Genomic DNA, 17,776 nt, shown 5'->3' with positions numbered 1-17,776 from the left:
CAATAGAATATTGGCCATTTCCCTAACCATACTAGGCTGGGGAGCTGATGCACGCGGATCAGGGCGATGTAGTTGTAGGGTCGAGGGCAGTACTTGAACAGCATACATCCCTCCTGCTCAGTCAAGTACCGTGAGGATTGGTCGCGAATTGGTGGCATCGCGGGTAGCTGAAATGATGAAGAGATGTGTTGGGGGGCGATCGCAATTTAGTGGCTGACTAGCTTGCTTGTGAATAATGTTACCTCTCATCCGGGGCCCCGCATCCCTAATCAAATTTACCACCACTCTTGTGGGCGCTACTCCAATTAAACTTCATGAGTGGACTGTCCAGGCGCCACAAGCCTACACTGGCTAGGCTTGTCTGCTTCCAGTCCAATAATAGGGTAGTTTGTGATGTTCAACTGTCTTCTATTAAGGAAAAATAGGAAAAAGCCCGGTGGCACAAGCTGCTTGGTTAGCCCTAGACGCGTGGATGGGATTATGCCTTTTGCGTCTTATATTACACTACCTACCATTATGCGGGGTGCTTTCAAAACAGTCCAGATAAACCCATGGAAATGGAGCTATCACTCTCCGGCGTTGCACAAACAGGGTCTTGTGACACGCATAAGGCTGCTTCTGGCAAGCATCAGAGGTGGAACAAAACATTCCATCTAAATCATAATCAGCTAAAAAGTCTGAATTTCAATTTCCCAGCAACGTGGACTGATTTATATACAAATCAACCGGCACCTTTGGCTAGTGCTTAAATCTGATATTAGAACTGCTTCTGGTATTAACCGAGCTTCCAAAGACTTGAATTCGCTTATTATCAAGTAAACAATGTATACTCTATCTATAATTATTGGCGGAAATTTTCCAGCACCTTAGTCACGCGTGCCACTCTTAATCTAGAAAACAGATATCCTGATAGATTGAATGAAGATTATAAAAAGATGGCCTAGACACCCCTATAACATACCTGTTCTACTCCAGTGGCCATTCAGGCATCTTATCACTGATTTTAGGGTACACGCAGGCGCGTCCCACCTCCCACCCAAACTGATTAAACATGTTCTCACAACTAAGCCCCGAACGCGCCTGTGTACTTGCTCTAGGCCTTGTTGCCATGGGCTCCCTTGTCGCCGCTGGGCCCTGCGACATCTACTCCTCCGGCGGCACGCCCTGCGTCGCCGCGCATAGTACCACTCGTGCTCTGTACAGCGCCTACACCGGCCCACTCTACCAGGTGAAACGCGGCTCAGATGGTGCCACGACCAACATCGCGCCGCTTTCTGCCGGCGGTGTCGCGAATGCCTCCGCCCAAGACTCCTTCTGTGCCGGCACGACCTGCCTCATCACCATCATTTATGACCAGTCCGGCCGCGGTAATCACCTCACCCAGGCTCCGCCCGGCGGCTTCAGCGGCCCGGAATCCAATGGTTACGACAACCTGGCCAGCGCGATTGGCGCACCGGTCACGCTGAACGGTCAGAAGGCGTACGGTGTCTTCATCTCGCCCGGCACCGGCTACCGCAACAACGCCGCCAGTGGCACAGCTACAGGCGACGCGGCGGAGGGCATGTACGCGGTCCTTGACGGGACCCACTACAACGATGCCTGCTGCTTTGACTATGGCAACGCCGAGACCAGCAGTCGTGATACGGGCAACGGCCACATGGAGGCCATCTACTTTGGCGACAACACCATCTGGGGCACTGGCTCTGGCAGCGGCCCTTGGGTCATGGCCGATCTCGAGAACGGCCTGTTCTCTGGCTCCAGTGCTGGCAACAACGCTGGCGACCCGTCGATCTCCTACCGGTTCCTCACTGCGGCCGTCAAGGGGGAGGCAAACCAGTGGGCAATCCGTGGCGCCAACGCTGCCTCCGGCTCGCTATCGACGTTCTACAGTGGCGCGCGCCCAAGCGTGTCTGGCTACAACCCGATGAGCAAAGAGGGTGCCATCATTCTTGGCATCGGCGGCGACAACAGCAACGGCGCCCAGGGCACGTTCTACGAGGGCGTGATGACCTCCGGCTATCCGTCCGATGCCACGGAGAACTCGGTGCAGGCTAACATTGTAGCAGCCAAATACGCCATCACGTCGCTGACCAGCGGCCCGGCGCTCACCGTCGGTTCCTCGATCTCGCTGCGGGCCACCACGGCCTGCTGCACGACGCGCTATATCGCACACAATGGCTCTACCATCAACACTCAGGTCGTCTCGTCGTCCAGCACCACCGCCCTCAAACAGCAGGCCAGCTGGACGGTTCGCACCGGCCTTGCCAATAGCGCCTGCTTCTCGTTCGAGTCCAACGACACCCCCGGCAGCTTCATACGGCACTATAGCTTTGGGCTCCTGCTCAACGCCAACGACGGCACGAAGCAGTTCTACGAAGACGCCACATTCTGCCCGCAGGCCGGCCTCAACGGCCAGGGCAATTCGATTCGATCCTGGAGCTATCCCACCCGCTATTTCCGCCACTACAACAACGTGCTCTACGCCGCGAGCAACGGCGGTGTTCACACGTTCGACACCGCCGCCTCATTCAACGACGATGTGAGCTGGGTGATCAGCACTGGCTTCGCTTGAGTCCTGGTCCAATTCCTGGGCACTATGCGGTTGTGAACTCTACCCCTCCTCATTTTGCTCCTGCAGAATGGCGGTTAGTAGTGCAGTTGATGATTGGCCAGCTGGTGCGCCTGTGGATATCTAGTTGTGGAGATTAAATCTTGTTAGTAAATAAGTCTTTATAACTAAAATATATTCAAGGTAAATGAGGCATGATTACGCTGGCGTTTCTTTCACTATTATTTCCTCATAATCAAATCTTGATTTTACTACTGCGAGAGACTAACTGACCCACCTTGTAGATTAGCTGTTTTTATAATACCTTTAACATGCGCAGGTTACTGCGTGGAAAGGGGGCGCTTTACATTGAATATGCTTTGGTGTTCAAGAATCTGATGTTCAGCCAGGCTGTTCAACAGCATATCCATAGCAAACTCATCAAAGATGGAAATGCAATCTGTAACTCCGCACCAAGCATGGAAGCAATCCCGTACGAAGCGGTCGACCCGACCTCAGCATCCACACCAGCAGGGTCCAACATCAACATGCGCGCTGGCGCGGTTGTTGACGGCCTTTTGCAGTTTAGCAGGATCCAGCCCGACCACAACCTGTAGCAGATGCTGCTCGTCAATGCCGTACATGCCTTGCGCTTGAGAGCGTCCTCGAGCGTGTCGCTCTCTGCCACGACGCCAACACCCAGCACCATCGGAGATGGCGGCCCGGTTACTGACTCGCCAATTGCGGCCAGTGAGTCCAGGTATGTGTTGGCCGCGGCATAGTTGCTCTGACCAGGGGTCCTCAGAATTCCCGAGACAGAGCTGGTCAAGAGAAAGAAGTCTAGCGGGGCGTTGGCCAGGACGGCATGAAGCTTTTGGGCTCCGGGTACCTTAGCCTGGATGGATTATCTCTCATCCTGGTAGGTCATCGAGCGAAACAGTCTATCCTGCAAAAGTCACAGGGAAGTGAACTAAGCTGGTGATACCTGGAATGATTCAGAGTCAGGTTCGTCTTCCTGCTTTCCGCAAAGGGATCGGGTTTGGCTGGTGAATGCCGCATTTTCTGCTCCTGCATTGACTTTTTCAATTTTATCAAATAGGAGTAGTACAGCATGTCAATTATTAGTGCTGCTTAAATATAACATGTATTTATACAGCGCTGCCACACTACTAGCATTTAGTGGTGGTATTCTATATACTACTATCATGATACTACTATTCCATATGCTATGCTACTACTATTTGATATTATATCATACTACCAGTATTGAATTGTCTGAATCAGGCCTCCGATCTGGAGGTGCTGGATGATATTAAGATCAGAGCTTATGTTTGCAGCCTATACGTGGAAATAGTGGCAGTAGGTAATAGCTATAGGTGACTCATTTTGACCAATTTGTACAAAGAGTCCTGTATATTTATAGCCTGTGCTTATAAATATCATGCCATCAACCACCACACCACGAATTTTCCAATTCATCATCTCTGCCATACTTTTCATATCACTCATGCAGTTCAGAGTCACTGATCAATACATCCTTTGAACATAGACGTCATTAATATACACCAGGCCCTGAATCTCCATTGAATGTGCTAGCATATCTCTTTAGAGCATCTGATTGCTTACAACTCAATAGCCTAGACCGAGCTTTGACTGCGTAAGGCCTCTGATCAAGCACTTTTTTTTTTCTTTGCATCAATCCAGCTCACCCACCATCATGAACATCATCACCCTCATGCAAAACCGGCCTCGACTTACGGGTGTGGTCTCCTTAGCTGTTGCCGGCAGCATAGTCGCATACCTTGGCAAGCGACGCCTTGACCGGTCATGCCCAAGAGTCCCCATCACGCAACTCCCAAAGTCAAGTGCATGTCGCAACCTTGTGGAGAGTGGCGAAGCAGGCCCCAAGACTGTATGGGGCATGGAAAAGTCAGCTCTGCTGGCCTCATGGTCTGGTGGCGACAAAACCCGCTGGGTCCCCTCCTTCGCCGCCCTTCAAGCTGATGTGCCCATATCCCTGCTCGCTGGATATGGAGCATTTCACAGCGAACATGACGGCGACAAGGACGACGCACATCATCTTATGCAGAATCTAGTTGCCGCCTTTCTGGATGCGCGGGCCGCAGGGCCGGAGGCGTGGTTTCTGGACAAAGAGGTGCCGCCATTGTCCTTTGCGCCTGGTAGCCTATTATTCGGCGATCAAGCCAGCCTGGGAGCCTTCATGCTTGGGACCTGGAGTACAACCCGGGAAACCTCCGTCCACCCTCAGGCTCTGGGTCCAAAGGCCCCCGAGCCTAGCTCCGAATTCCCCTCAAACAGGGACGCTATCCAAGATAGTCCCACAGACACAGCTGGAGCTGTGATCTACTGGAAATTTCCCGACGTGCTGGTCCGAACAGTGGACAAGGCAGCATCGTACGGTCTCCCGTGGCGATTTATGGACGGCGGATTCCAAGAATTTATTGTGGAAAAGGTGTCGGATGAAAAGGCGAGGGTGACATACATAAGTGTCGAATGCTCGAATCTCCACCCTCGCGGCCAGTCTACAAGGGATTTCAAGATGTTTCCATGGCTGGCTTATGAGGCTCACGTATTGTATGCACAACTCCTCTGGCATAATACTGTGATGCAGCTTCATAAACCACACAAAAACATCGGATAAACTTTTAGACTTGCATTATGGTAGACAGTGTTAATAAAGATAACCCTCCGCTCATGCTCCTTACGCCTTCATGCCCTAACATCCCGTAGATATCTAGATACTTAGATAGAAAGCCAGTGGCTCACTGTCTTGCTGAGCATACCTCCCTACACTTTCACTGCATACGGAACCACTGCCATAGAAATCGATCTTGCCGGTCTGGCTGTCCACGTCGCCGCCGCCGCCGCCGAGGCGTTGAAGCGTGGTTTCGGAGGCCGTCTGTCGTTCAAGGAGGGCGACGTGCGGGAGATAGACCATGATGGCGAGTGTTCCGAAAACTGAACCCTTGACGTGCTTCATGATGGGCCTTGACTTCTGGCCTCGGGACATGTGCGTCATTACACTGCAGCGGTTCCGCCAGGACTCTCCCAAGGCCCGTCGCTTCTTCCTGGGCGACACAACCCGGATCATGCTGGATAATGCTCATTCCAAGTACGCCGCCACCGAAAGCAACCTGCCTCTCTTTACCCTGGGCTTTGAGCTCGCCACGCGATGATGGGCGTCTACCTACCGATGATGGAGGAATGGGAAGGTGTTTTCGTCGAAAGCGGATGATGTTAATTCTAACTAGTTACAGCGGAGGGGTGTATATCTAAGGAGGGGGGGTGTGTCCGTAACAGCCTCCTTTGTCTTTATGTCAACAACTTACCTGATTGAATGATCAGGGATGTTGGTGAAGATGTAACCCTGAAGCTGTCGATCATGATTGGGTGAAAGGTAAGAAGAGGATCTATATATCGAGTCCTTGGCACACGTGTCTACTGGTGGCTATGCCATTCGCCTTCAGCAATGGTGGATTGTACACAAGTCCCAGCGACAATCATCACAGGTCTGCAGTTATCCCCACCATTTTCCCGTGCCTGACGACATAGCCTGCCAGTAATTGAACGTATTGATATTGCTGCAGTCCTAAGGCGTAGTGCTAAAGAATCCTCCTCCTACACGAGGCCGATTGACAATATTTGACTCGACCGCTCGATCTTGCTGCGATACCACCTCTCTTGCGTCTTCCCTTCGCTTATTTGCAAGTCAAGAAAAAGGGAGGCCATAACACTATACTCATGGAGGGGTATATACATATAAAATGGTGCTGTTTGCCTGCACCATCGCGCTGTAGATTTCAAGTTGGATCATGATCATGACTTCATTCCGTTCTTTACTGCCATCAGCTATGATCTTTTCAAGAACTGCAGCGTTCTTCGCACTGGTGTCGGGCGTGTATGCCCAGTCGCAATATACGGCTACAGGCACTGCAGCGGTTGCTGCAGCCCAAGCTACCGCGCTGACTCTGTCGCCTACTTCCAACATTGCTGGTTTGACCTTTAACCGATTTGTTCAGATCTTCCTAGAGAACCAAGACTATAGTGCCGCGATCAAAGACAGTGAGTGATTGATCATCTTGGGCTCATTCACAAGCTCTATGTTAATCGCCTGACTTCAAAGCAAACCTGGCCTACCTCGCTAGTCAAGGCATTACCCTGACCAATTACTTCGCCATTACCCATCCCTCCCAGGTATGAGTGGCCAGAGGTATCAACTGTTATTTTTGTCCCCCTTCACATCACTGATGTTAGCTTGCAGCCTAATTACGTTGCCGCCGCTGGTGGTAACACATTTGGAATCACTGACGACAGTACACATTACATCTCTTCGAGCACCAAGACAATCGTCCATCTCCTGGAGGATGCCGGCATCAGCTGGAGCCTGTACCAAGAGGACATGCCTTACTCTGGCTTCGAGGCGAACTACAAAAACCAGAAAACTGGGGCAAATGACTATGTGCGCAAGCATAAGTATAAAAAAACCACCTACCCCAAGCCCTTTTCGCAAAGAAATATGTGACTAACAACTCTCAAGTCCGCTGATGAGCTATAATTCAGTCACCTCCAATACAGATCGGCTGGCTAAATCCAAGAACTTCACCATGTTCTATAATGACTTGGATAACAACAAGCTGCCCCAGTGGATGTTCATCACACCCAACATGAGTATGCCATCTACCTAAGTGCTTTATTTCGAAACCGAAAGAACCACTAATGCGCTTTGACTTGACTTCAGCCAACGACGGACACGACAGCTCCCTATCTGTTGCGGGATCCTGGTCCCGTAACTTTTTAACCCCATTGCTCTCCAACCCAAATTTCAACGTCGACGGCACTTTGGTCATCTTGACCTTTGATGAAGGTCTCACGATTGGCACGAACCAGATCTATGCGGTACTCTTGGGCAGTGCTGTTCCTAGCACGAAGGTTGGAACCAAGGATAGCACCAAGTATAACCACTACAGTCTGCTGAGCACCGTGGAGCGCAATTGGAATCTGGGAAATCTGGGGCAGAATGACGCGACGGCTACCCCATTTTTCTAGTCGCCTGATCTTTTGTGGGATCTATTATAAGGGGAAAGAGAAGCGGGAATTCAGAAATATAAATCTTCCTGATTCTCTAACATTCATCAACGGTAACAGAACCAGGTTTCCCCGGTACTTTGGTAGACTATGCCCCCAATTCCGTTATCTAAATCTAGACTCGTACACAGTGTATACCCGTGCTCCTCCAAGGTCTGTAGGAGATCAAGAACTATTAGCCTGCTCTGAACCCCACCTTTCCCACTTGGTAGGGCCCAGGGCGTCCCTTTGAATCTCAGCTCAAAGTTTCCGGACACGAAGTCCTTGGTGCATTTTTCCACTCTACTGCCAAATGTAGATATGATAGCGGTGGCCAGTTCACTGGATGCATTTAACAAATGCAGAAGATCGACGGAATCAAAAGAAACGCAGAGCCAGGACAGAACTCTAGGCTCTTGGAGGTGAAATATCAGACTATCTATCACTCGTCAGCACATTCTTCTATAGGGACTCACTGCCTTGAGGTCAAGAAAGTACTTACCCTTTTGTCCAAATGGCGCGTAATTTCCGATCCTCCCTACTCTTCCTCCTGTGGGAGGAACCAACCATCCTTCCTTCGCAAACTCATTCAATATCCCCATAATGGCAATGCGAATTGCGATCTTCTCATCGTCCAGTCCGTGGGCGAAGGGATTTCCACGCAGCTTAATTTCCAAGCTATCGTCATAGGCTTGGACGTCCTGAATACCCTTTGGCCATAGCTGATTTAAAACTTCAGATATAAGGACGGTGATGGATTCAGGGAAGCGCATCAAACGGATACGATCTGTCCATGCAAGAGATAACATGGCAAATCTGGTGCCGCAACCTTTGAAGGGGGCCTGAGATTCCATCTGGGCGGCCGCGGAGTCGGGCGCAGTTGCCTCATCATAGTTAGGCGGCTCGTCATTCATTTTGTGTGATACAGATAGTATGCGGATAATGATGGAGGAAGCAAATCATTGGGATCTACTGCCTCTTTAGTTTTCCTTGCTGCCTGGCCCTGGAGGAGGGGTCGAGGGGATGAGGCGTCAGCCACAATCCAACACCAATAACCTCAAACTGCATGCCAGCCAACCAGTGTAAGAACATGGCGCATGACTGTGAGATTGGCAAAAGGCAACTCTTTAATGTAAATGCGGGGTCAAGCGGCCAAGTTATGGCATTTTGTGGCTTGGGAAACTGTCTCACATACCGAATCTTATCCAAATGGTAGCTTATGATTCAATGCTAAAGTGAAAGTAAAGCAATGTGTAGGGTGATGTGTAGATCAAAGAATACATGTCAGGGATGTTCAGAAAATGAGTGATATTCAAAGCCAGAAGGGGAATAGGTTGACTGAGGCCATTTTGAAGTGAAGTACTCTGTATGTTGCATAGGCTATCTCTTAGACTATGCATTCTATTGGTGTGATCATACAATGGGTTCTGGTTGAAGTGCTAGTTGTGATGGATAACTATGGAAAGTATCTTGGTTATTAAAGGTGGTTTTGGCATCGCAGCGGCAAGTCTATATCTAAAAAAATGATATATGACTATAACACCTGCACTTTATAAGGCCATCTAGTGTGGCAGGTAGAGTCAATGGGTGACATTGCCGCCGCCCAGGATTTCTTGAGTAGTCTCCTCGAAGATCATATCATGGATAGGGGCTATGTTTGTACTGGACCCTGATGCGGGAATGGCTTCCTCTGGCAGCTGACGATGACTGTGGATTTAGACCCTCAATATCCATTTACCGACAGCAAGATGGTGATCATGCCATTGGGTTTAGTACTGGTTTTTGTTTATGTAATTATCTACTCTATCAAGTATATGTTACAAAGTCTACACTAAGGTCATTACCAAGTCTGGCTGGTTGCTACATACTCCCTTTGAGGATGGTGTGTGCTAATTCCAGCGTAGTGAGGAGGGTGTTCCCAAGGCAAAGTAGCTAAAGGAGCTCTTTATTCTTGGTGGTTTGCCGCATGCTAATCTGTGTGATAGAGTTTATGGAGCAGGCACAAAGCTGGTGCAGTCTTTTGGCCAGTGTGTGGTATCAAAGTGAGTCTATAAGGGTGTCCCATGTCCAGACTTTGTACAGACGCTTGTATAATTAGAGAATGAGGCTAAGGAAAACTCCTATATACATAAACTACGCGGTGCCTATGGTCACCTCCACCCCACTATCAGGCAGCTGGACCTCCCATCCTCCACGCGTTGACTGCGTCTCAGTGGAGGTGACTATGTAGTCATCCTTTGTGCCAGGACTCTCAACCCAGACAACCACTGATGTAGCCTTGGACGGCCCTGGGATAAGCCGCACTCTCACCTGCTTGGCATTCGTTCTCGCAAAAGATAACTGTTCAATCCAGCCCGGACTAGTGGTGATGTAAACCCCCATGGACGCTACATACACTCGCCGGCGAACTGCATCACGCGGCTCTACCGTCACCACCTGTCCATCCACCGCGAGGTTGCCGCCGTACGCCACCAGCCCGAGATCCGGATCCTCGACGACGTAGGTTGCGGAGGCGAGCATGACGCCTAGGAAATTGGGCCCGTAGTCGCCCGAGTAGTCATCGCCCGCGAGAGTGTCGGGAAACGAGTGGAAGGCGTTGTACATGGACCCGTCCTGGCGAATGTTGGTCAGGGGACCAGTGATGCCGCCGTAGCCGACGCGAAGGAGGTATGTGTCCGTGGGCTGCTGGCGGAATTGAGCAAGGAGGGGGAGGGCATTGAGGCTGGAGCCGTAGTGGTGGATCATGCGTTCGATGCGCTGTAACTTTCCCGCATAGCTGAAAAGAATGTTAGAAAAGACAGCGAGAGCAATCCAGGACAAAGCATTGCATACATAAAATCCCAATAGCGCCGGGCATTCCCATTCCAACCCCAGTGAGACACAGTAGGCATGAAGCCCAGAATGCTATTAACAGCCTTGGTCGCGGCGTCGGTGAGATTGAAATAGCTAGTCGCAATTTCGCACCATGAGATTGTGTCCTTCAAGAGAGAGCAGAAGTGGCTTACTTGGTCCAGTAATACACGCCCTCCTGGCCCGTCGAATCCCACGCCATCTCACTGCCAAACGGGGCCGATTGCGAGTTCCACGCCTCGGCACGCAATTTCATGGCCGTCTCCACGGCGTCTGCTTCCTTGGACCAGCCTTCGCGGCGCAGATCTTTGAGAAGTTCACCGACCACCGTCTCTCCCATCAGGCCAAGACGCGAATATCCCACCAGCCCATTGCCCGCGGAGTCGGTTGCAAAGCAAGCAATGGTGGTATTATAGGCCCGGCCCAGATACCACTGCCAAGTGTTTCGTTTCAGCACCCCCGGCAGGTCACGACCGGCGCGATACAGCGCCCAATACGCGCCGATGACGTGGATATAGTCGTATGCGCGGTCGGTGGAGTAGGAATCGGCCTTATTCCACGACCACCAGTTGCCCCAGTCGATGGAGCTGCTGTACGGGTAGCCTGGCACGGCGGACGGCTCGTAGAAGAATATGCTTTTGCGGACCAGGGAGCCCCCATCCTGGATAGTGTGGAAGAGCACCTTGGTCACGAACTCCTCCAGCTTGGCAATCTCGTCGGGATCCGGATGGCCAATCTGTTTCATCGCCGTCGCCAGGTAGATCACTCCGCCTTCGTCGCTCAGGCCCGCGATCCAGACACGGGCCTCCTGGAGGACGGGACCCCGGACGGAAGCATCGTACGTGACGATGGAAGGGGCGCGGCCAAAGGGATCCGACTCGTCGGTGAACCACATTGACGAGGTGGAAAATTGGCCCAGACGAACGATGGTGTCTGGGGCCGTGTCGGTAATGAAGTAATGGACCGCCTGAGTCTTGCCATCGGCGTAGGTGATGGTGAGCCGAGTGCGGCCCCAGGCGGATCCGGTGGGAGTCAGCAAGAAGGTGTTCGACTGCTGCCGGGTGATGGCTAATGCGTTCCCCTCGCTGACCACCTCAGAGACGTCGGCCGCGGCGAGGATGAGCAGCTGAACGGTGAGGTCTCGGGGCACCACGTATCCGGTCCCAATTGTCACGGGGGTGTTGGTGGCTCGGACTGCCTTCTGGATACCGCGGATGCCGTCTTTCACCAGGGAAAAGCGTAGCCCCACGGTTGCAGACTGTCCGGCGTTGAGGACGAGCGAGGTGGCCGGATTCCAGGGTGTCACGTTGGCCCATTCATTGTCGGCGTAGGCCTTGGAGCGCGTCTGCCACTCGTACAGTCCCTCAAAGGTCTGACTCCCGTATACGGTGGAGTCAAACACGGACTCATCCAGATTGCGCCACGCCTCAAATGGGGTGCTTGTGTTGCCCAAGGGTGTCACTATCAATGCTTCCCCCGTGCCAGAAGTCGGTGTGACCTGCAGATAGCCAGCGTCCAGCCCAATGTAGGGGTCGGCCAGGGAGCACTTGGCTGTCATCTCCTCAGGGCTCCGGTTGGTGAAGATACTGTTAAACTCGGTCGGGAAGCCCAGACTGCCGATTTCGAGGCGATGCTTGGCAGTATTGGTGAGAGTGAAGGACAGGCCCAGATCGCCGTCGACGTTGACCCATTTGCGCACGACCCGAAGTGGCGATCCAACAGGCAAAGTCGGGGTCAAGTCGGCGGCCGCCAGTCCGTCGTCAGCCTTGACCACGGTCACAGTCTTGCGAGCCTGTGAGGAGTCACCCGCAATCCAGTCCGTCGCCCCAGCGGCGCGGTAGCGGAACGTGATGTCCCCATTGTGATACTGGCCATTCGCGGCGCGGTTCTGGAGATAGTCAAAGGGGAGAAAATCGAAGGAGGTGCCCTTGGGCTGGAGAGATGCGAGAACCTGAGCATCTTTGACGAGCTTCAGGTCCCAATTGGCTGTGGAGAGGGAGATATATCCATGTGTGAGGCCGAGGTCGTCACTTTGGCTTCGGACGGTGAGAGCCAGCAGAGAGACGACAACAGAGAAGGTTGAGAGACCATGCCAACCCATTTTATTATTGCGAATCATGGAACGAAGACCGTTGAAATGCCCCTTTTCTTTTCTTTTTTCTACTTTTTTCCTTTCTCGTTTCGGCGCATGGCTAGCTTTGTACTTTTATCTTATATTCCAGCTTGGGCTTGGCATGTTGTAATCATAAGGCTGATCTGGGGCATTGTTCCTTTGAATTAGAACCATCTGGGGTCTTTGGCCTTCTTCGGTGCTTCGACATCCGACTATTGACGACTTTTCCTGGTCAGGTTATGTCTCGAAACTGGTCTCTCCATGCTGATCCCTGACGATCATCCAGTCCCCAAGTGCTCCCATGCCATCAACCTTCTGTTCTTGTATAAAGACCGGTGGAGGACGAGGACAAGTGGGCTTCATCGAGACCCCGCTTGATGAAACACGGATGAATTCCCCATTCGTGGAGGTATTCCTATTAATAAATAATGCATTAGTTTGATTGGCCTTGATGCATGAGCACTGGGACGTTACATGGAAAGAGGTTCTACAGGCCTTTTGCAAGAAAGCCAATGAATATACACAAAGAACCAAGTATATTGTGCTGAGCTGTTTGCTACTCACGGGCAGTGTACCAGAATAAAACTAAGCTGATATGTTCTAATTATTATCCCTGCCCAGCTTACCAGTAGCACTACCACTTTGAATGCTTCTAGAGATAGTCCTCCTCTTCTAGGCAATCTGCTGGTCTTTTTGCAGTTTCTTAAGGTCAATGCCCTATCCAAGTAAGTTGTTTCGCTGAGTTCAGGAACCCATGGCCTCTAGCCTCTATGATTAGCTATTCATGTCCGCGAGCAGGGTAGACAGCAGCCAAGTCCTGTAGTGCTCATTCTTACTGATAGCATACTATTCATGGGCAATGCTAAGTGTCAAAGGAAATCGACCAATGCGAATGCATAGTGCGAGGAGGCAAGGATGCCCAAATCTACGCCAAAATACGCGACCATTTGGGAGGAAACAAATTGCAGATCATATTGGCCCGGAAGTCTGAATCTACCTACAATAAACTGAATGAAAGGGGTTCGGAATGTTTGACTTTAGTGTCTAGCAGTCCGCTATGGGCCACAGTGCTGAATGCCTTGTCCATCAATGAGAGGTCCTAACACCTGCGACATCAAGGGTACCAAATCCGGTTCCCGCGAAGAGGACCTTCGGATCTGGGTCAGATGCCTAGCGCTTCAGTGTGAGCAGGCCCGGACGGTATGGCAGCAGATTGTAGGAGCCGCTGGAGCCAGTCGCTCGCCCCTGGTAGAGGAACTGCAGGTTGCACGGATCAATGGGCATTGTCTGGTCGGGGCTGCTCCGAATGAGATCGCCGCTGCTGATGTCGTTGGTCCAGGTGGCGCCGCTGTTGGCCTTGCCGGCGAAGGGCGCGGACTCGCTCGTAGCCTGCGGTGTCCACGAGCCCCCGAGACTCGTGGCCGTGAAGGAGCGGAAGTACCTCCCGTTTGCGCCGATGGACTCGACGATCATGAGGTATTGCTGCTGTCCCTGGACCCGGTAGACCTGGACGGCTTCAAACAGGTTGTAGGTCGAGTCGCTCAGAACCACTGTGTATGATGTGCCAAAGCTGCTGGGAAAATTGCCGATGGGCATACTGGACCGGTAGATCTTGCCATCGTCCCCGGCAAAGAATAGGTACATGGTCGTGTCATCGGCGATCAGCGCCGGGTCGATAGGGCCGCTGCCGGTGGTGGAGAGAGAGCCAGTGAAAAGCGGCTGCGGCGAGGACCATCCATTGGGATTCGTGGGATCGCTGGATGTCATGTACGAGAACGGGCTCGCACCCCATTCATAAGCAAGCACCCAGATGTTCTTCGGGGTGAAGTAGAAAAGACAGGGCGCAACAGCGCCCGTGTTCATCACCTTCTGGCTCGCCGAGGCCATGCCAGAGGTCCAGTCCGAGAACAGGCCGAAGGTTAAGGAGCCGTAGCTCCCTGCAGTGTTGACGTCCGACGCGTACACGAGATGCTGGCCGTTGTACGGAACGTGGCTGAAATCCTTCAGCGCGACGAGTCCCGATTCGGGGTCCGCCAGTGGACCGCTCGATGTCCACGTGTACACCGAAGGAAGACTGCATGCAGTTGATGTTGAGCTTGATCGAGTCGTCGTGGTGGTCGACATTCCAGCAGTAGTAGTAGTAGCACTGCTACATGGAAGACACTGAGAATACCACGGATTGGAGTAGGTGCAGCATGCCCCCGAAACACAAGTAGTGGCTCCAGTCCATCCAGTTCCACCGCCTGAAAGCAACTGTTAGTGTCATTGTTCCAAAGGTACAGTCTAGGCTCCGTAATAGCCAGCGTTAGTTCATTTCCACTTACATTGACCCCAGAGCGATGCTTGGCCAGATACCACTGGCAACACCAGGAACAGAGCAGAAAACCAATTCATAGCGACAGAGGAGGGTCTACTGATAGAAAGCCAGGCAAGATGGATGATAGTGTTAAGGCCAAGTCTACTCCGACTTATCCTCTTACTTATAAGAATCCGGGAACCACTACATGCTGTTGTCCGGCAAAATTGAGAAAGAGAAGGACCAAAGCAGCAGTTGCTACTCCATACATTGGTAGGTAGTAATTAGGCTGATAGGAAAGATCAACTCTACTCCGTCTCTTCGCGCTGCGTCTGAAGCTCCTAGTAAACTCAATCCGCGTTCGAGATTAAAAGGCAGCTAGTCATCCGGAGTGAGAGCAAGACGTGTACATGGTGATTCAGGAATGCTGAGCCCGAACCCTTTACAATTCAATTTACATGCTAGACCCAACAGGATAGATCGGCAGATAGGTTCGGTAGTTCGAAGGCTCCCTTCGCCCTCCATATCCTTGAGTATAGCAATTTGCAAAGAACAATATGCATCATTCGGTGGCCGTCGGCAGGAAACTGGTCCTTCCGTTTTACCGCCTTGGAATCCCTGTTCTGCATGGTCTATATCGTGGAGATAATGGTCAAATATGGAGAAACAAGGTTCACACCATCTGTTTCAGTCACGAAGCTTGAATTAGTCAAGCCATTGCAATATAACGAAGTATAATACTCAACAGTACTCAGCCAGGCTGTAGTATGCTAATACTACGATGGATGGAAAAGGTCTGGAAGCCTCCTATCCTCCTGGGGCCAGGATATGCTTCCTAATACGGGCAACTCCGCACCAGGCGGGTCTGGTGATGGTCCCAATTGAGAGAAATCCCGTGCTGGGGCAATGGCTATAGTAAAGAGTGAGGGTATGATAGAGGGAGGGGTTGGATCCTTAGCGCAAAAGGGCGTCACCGAATAAGGCTTGCTTTCATTTGCATTTGCGGAAGATTGAATCGTCAGATATAGAAGGGTATGTGGATATATCAATATAATATAACAAGGATTGCCTATCCAATTCCTCCGCTTTGACGGCAGTCAGTATATTTACCGAGGGATAATAGCCTAAAACACTGAAAGCAGGTAAAGTAGTCTGCAGTTCTGGCCAAGCGAGTGATTTATATCTGGTTAGTGCTTGACATGAGACTCTGAGTATTTTCATGTTTTATGAAGATCTTCATCACCTACTCTGGCCACATTTCTAAGGCACAAAGGATAACTGTATTGGTGGATAGCAGTAGAAGTCTTAACTGGTATATATCATCGCCTTCTTCGCCTCCCTGTATGTCCTCCCAGTCGCCTCCGCTGTTGGGCCGATTGAAGTTGAACCACCTCTACATGGATATTGTGGTGGAAAGAACAAGAAATTTGGATTTTCTAGTTGCCCATACGACAAAGTCTCTCCCAGGCGCTGTCAACGTCGCGTTTGACACCCAACCAGTAGAATTGTTCAGCCAATCGTTCCGTATACATTTGTGCAGACTTTCCCGGACCATAAGCTTCGAGTCATTGATGCGTTGTCATGAACGTCATGGGCGTGAGCCGTAAGATCCGTCATTGGATCTGTCCTACGCTTTGCCCTTGAAGAACGCATTGACCTGCTCTTGAACCCCGCGGGCGATTCGACACCCTCGGGTCTCAGTCGTAGGATGGGCGCGGTGCTGATGTATAATAAAAGACATAGTCACCAAGTACTTTACTCGTTCTAGATGATCAAAGCAGTATCACATCTAGCACGTTCCAGAGGCTCTGGCTTGTTTCTTACCGACACCTCTGCGACTCGCCTTAGACTCGAGTCAAAATGGCTCAGAGACTATGAATCATCGAAAATTCGGCGACATGAGGGACTACATGGGACCGTCTCTCTTCCAGCCGCACCGAGCTCGCCAGGCCATCCGGGACGCTCACGACAAAAAGATCCCGCCGTTGATTGGGTACTATGCTGGCCTTGCAGCCATTCCCATCACGCGCTGGATCGCGCCGATGGGATTCGACTATGTCTGGATTGACTGGGAACGCAGTGCTATGAACATTGAGACCATGACCACGGTACCTTGTCTGCTGCATGTATGGAAGGAAGTACATAGGACTAACTAATCTTCACATGCAGATGGTTCATGAAGCAGCATTTATGAGCAACGGCCGTACAATCCCTTTTGTCCGGTAGGTCATGGACTGCGTTCAGAAATGGTGCCTTGGATTGCGACTGACTTCTGCTCCGCGATTTGCAGAGTGCCTGGACACGACGAATCCACCATCGCATATGCCCTCGACGCAGGAGCCTCCATTGTTGTCCCCCATGTTGACACTGTCGAGCAAGCGAAGCATGTCATAAGCGCCGTCAAATTTGGCCAAAAACACCAGGGGATTCGGTCCGCGCCTCCCTTTCGGTATGTGCACCACTTGACCGATACAGCGCTGCAGCCGGAGCGAGGTCTCTGGGAGAGCTTGAACAGCCAATCGGCGCTCATGATCCAGATAGAGACGTTGCATGGTATCCGCAATCTGGACGCCATCTTGAGTGAGGTTCCCGACATTGATGCGGTCTGGCTGGGGAGTCTGGATACCCGAGTCAGTATGGGTTTGCCGCGGGCCATGGGATTCAAGGAACGGAGCCCGAATGGCTGGAGGCCGTGGAGCAGTTCCATGCAACGGTGAGGAAACATAACAAACCGTACGCGGGTTTTAGCTTTGCAACGGGTGAGGAGCTGCGCAAAATCACCGCGAATATGGCCATGTGCATGATCACAGCCGATACGACCAAGCTGGCCGAAATGGTGGGAGAGCTGGCTGCTGCAAAGGAAACTCTTGCCATTAGATAGGGT

The 17,776-nt window shown here is 51.6% G+C and overlaps 9 protein-coding genes across 9 annotated transcripts; 6 read left to right on the top strand and 3 right to left on the bottom strand.

Moving 5' to 3' along the window:
* Window positions 1-1,051: 1,051 nt before the first annotated feature.
* CDV56_108681 (alpha-L-arabinofuranosidase B) lies at window positions 1,052-2,572 on the top strand (the record flags this gene model as incomplete). The annotated part of the gene is made up of 1 exon (XM_026762300.1): window positions 1,052-2,572. The coding sequence occupies one exon, from the start codon at window positions 1,052-1,054 to the stop codon at window positions 2,570-2,572; it is 1,521 nt and encodes a 506-aa protein (XP_026617684.1).
* Window positions 2,573-2,880: 308 nt separating this feature from the next.
* CDV56_108663 (uncharacterized protein) lies at window positions 2,881-3,417 on the top strand (the record flags this gene model as incomplete). Its single annotated transcript, XM_026762282.1, has 3 exons — window positions 2,881-3,161; window positions 3,219-3,308; window positions 3,354-3,417. 3 exons carry the CDS (start codon window positions 2,881-2,883, stop codon window positions 3,415-3,417), a joined length of 435 nt encoding a protein of 144 aa, XP_026617683.1.
* An 848-nt stretch (window positions 3,418-4,265) lies between these two features.
* CDV56_108624 (uncharacterized protein) lies at window positions 4,266-5,210 on the top strand (the record flags this gene model as incomplete). The annotated part of the gene is made up of 1 exon (XM_026762243.1): window positions 4,266-5,210. The coding sequence occupies one exon, from the start codon at window positions 4,266-4,268 to the stop codon at window positions 5,208-5,210; it is 945 nt and encodes a 314-aa protein (XP_026617682.1).
* Window positions 5,211-5,505: 295 nt separating this feature from the next.
* On the top strand, window positions 5,506-5,745 carry CDV56_108612 (uncharacterized protein; the record flags this gene model as incomplete). The annotated part of the gene is made up of 1 exon (XM_026762231.1): window positions 5,506-5,745. One exon carries the CDS (start codon window positions 5,506-5,508, stop codon window positions 5,743-5,745), a length of 240 nt encoding a protein of 79 aa, XP_026617681.1.
* Window positions 5,746-6,420: 675 nt separating this feature from the next.
* On the top strand, window positions 6,421-7,615 carry CDV56_108578 (uncharacterized protein; the record flags this gene model as incomplete). Its single annotated transcript, XM_026762197.1, has 5 exons — window positions 6,421-6,631; window positions 6,693-6,763; window positions 6,831-7,042; window positions 7,107-7,237; window positions 7,308-7,615. 5 exons carry the CDS (start codon window positions 6,421-6,423, stop codon window positions 7,613-7,615), a joined length of 933 nt encoding a protein of 310 aa, XP_026617680.1.
* Window positions 7,616-8,082: 467 nt separating this feature from the next.
* Window positions 8,083-8,547, bottom strand: CDV56_108552 (uncharacterized protein; the record flags this gene model as incomplete). Its single annotated transcript, XM_026762171.1, has 1 exon — window positions 8,083-8,547. The coding sequence occupies one exon, from the start codon at window positions 8,545-8,547 to the stop codon at window positions 8,083-8,085; it is 465 nt and encodes a 154-aa protein (XP_026617679.1).
* A 1,219-nt stretch (window positions 8,548-9,766) lies between these two features.
* Window positions 9,767-12,584, bottom strand: CDV56_108448 (uncharacterized protein; the record flags this gene model as incomplete). Its single annotated transcript, XM_026762067.1, has 3 exons — window positions 9,767-10,409; window positions 10,466-10,579; window positions 10,639-12,584. 3 exons carry the CDS (start codon window positions 12,582-12,584, stop codon window positions 9,767-9,769), a joined length of 2,703 nt encoding a protein of 900 aa, XP_026617678.1.
* Window positions 12,585-13,766: 1,182 nt separating this feature from the next.
* On the bottom strand, window positions 13,767-14,720 carry CDV56_108392 (uncharacterized protein; the record flags this gene model as incomplete). The annotated part of the gene is made up of 1 exon (XM_026762011.1): window positions 13,767-14,720. One exon carries the CDS (start codon window positions 14,718-14,720, stop codon window positions 13,767-13,769), a length of 954 nt encoding a protein of 317 aa, XP_026617677.1.
* A 2,046-nt stretch (window positions 14,721-16,766) lies between these two features.
* CDV56_108315 (uncharacterized protein) lies at window positions 16,767-17,773 on the top strand (the record flags this gene model as incomplete). The annotated part of the gene is made up of 4 exons (XM_026761934.1): window positions 16,767-17,000; window positions 17,062-17,114; window positions 17,183-17,605; window positions 17,641-17,773. The coding sequence occupies 4 exons, from the start codon at window positions 16,767-16,769 to the stop codon at window positions 17,771-17,773; spliced, it is 843 nt and encodes a 280-aa protein (XP_026617676.1).
* Window positions 17,774-17,776: the final 3 nt, after the last annotated feature.

This window comes from Aspergillus thermomutatus (genome assembly GCF_002237265.1).
Source record: "Aspergillus thermomutatus strain HMR AF 39 chromosome Unknown NODE_19, whole genome shotgun sequence".
NCBI lineage: Eukaryota > Fungi > Ascomycota > Eurotiomycetes > Eurotiales > Aspergillaceae > Aspergillus > Aspergillus thermomutatus.
This window is presented reverse-complemented; position numbering and strand designations above follow the sequence as displayed.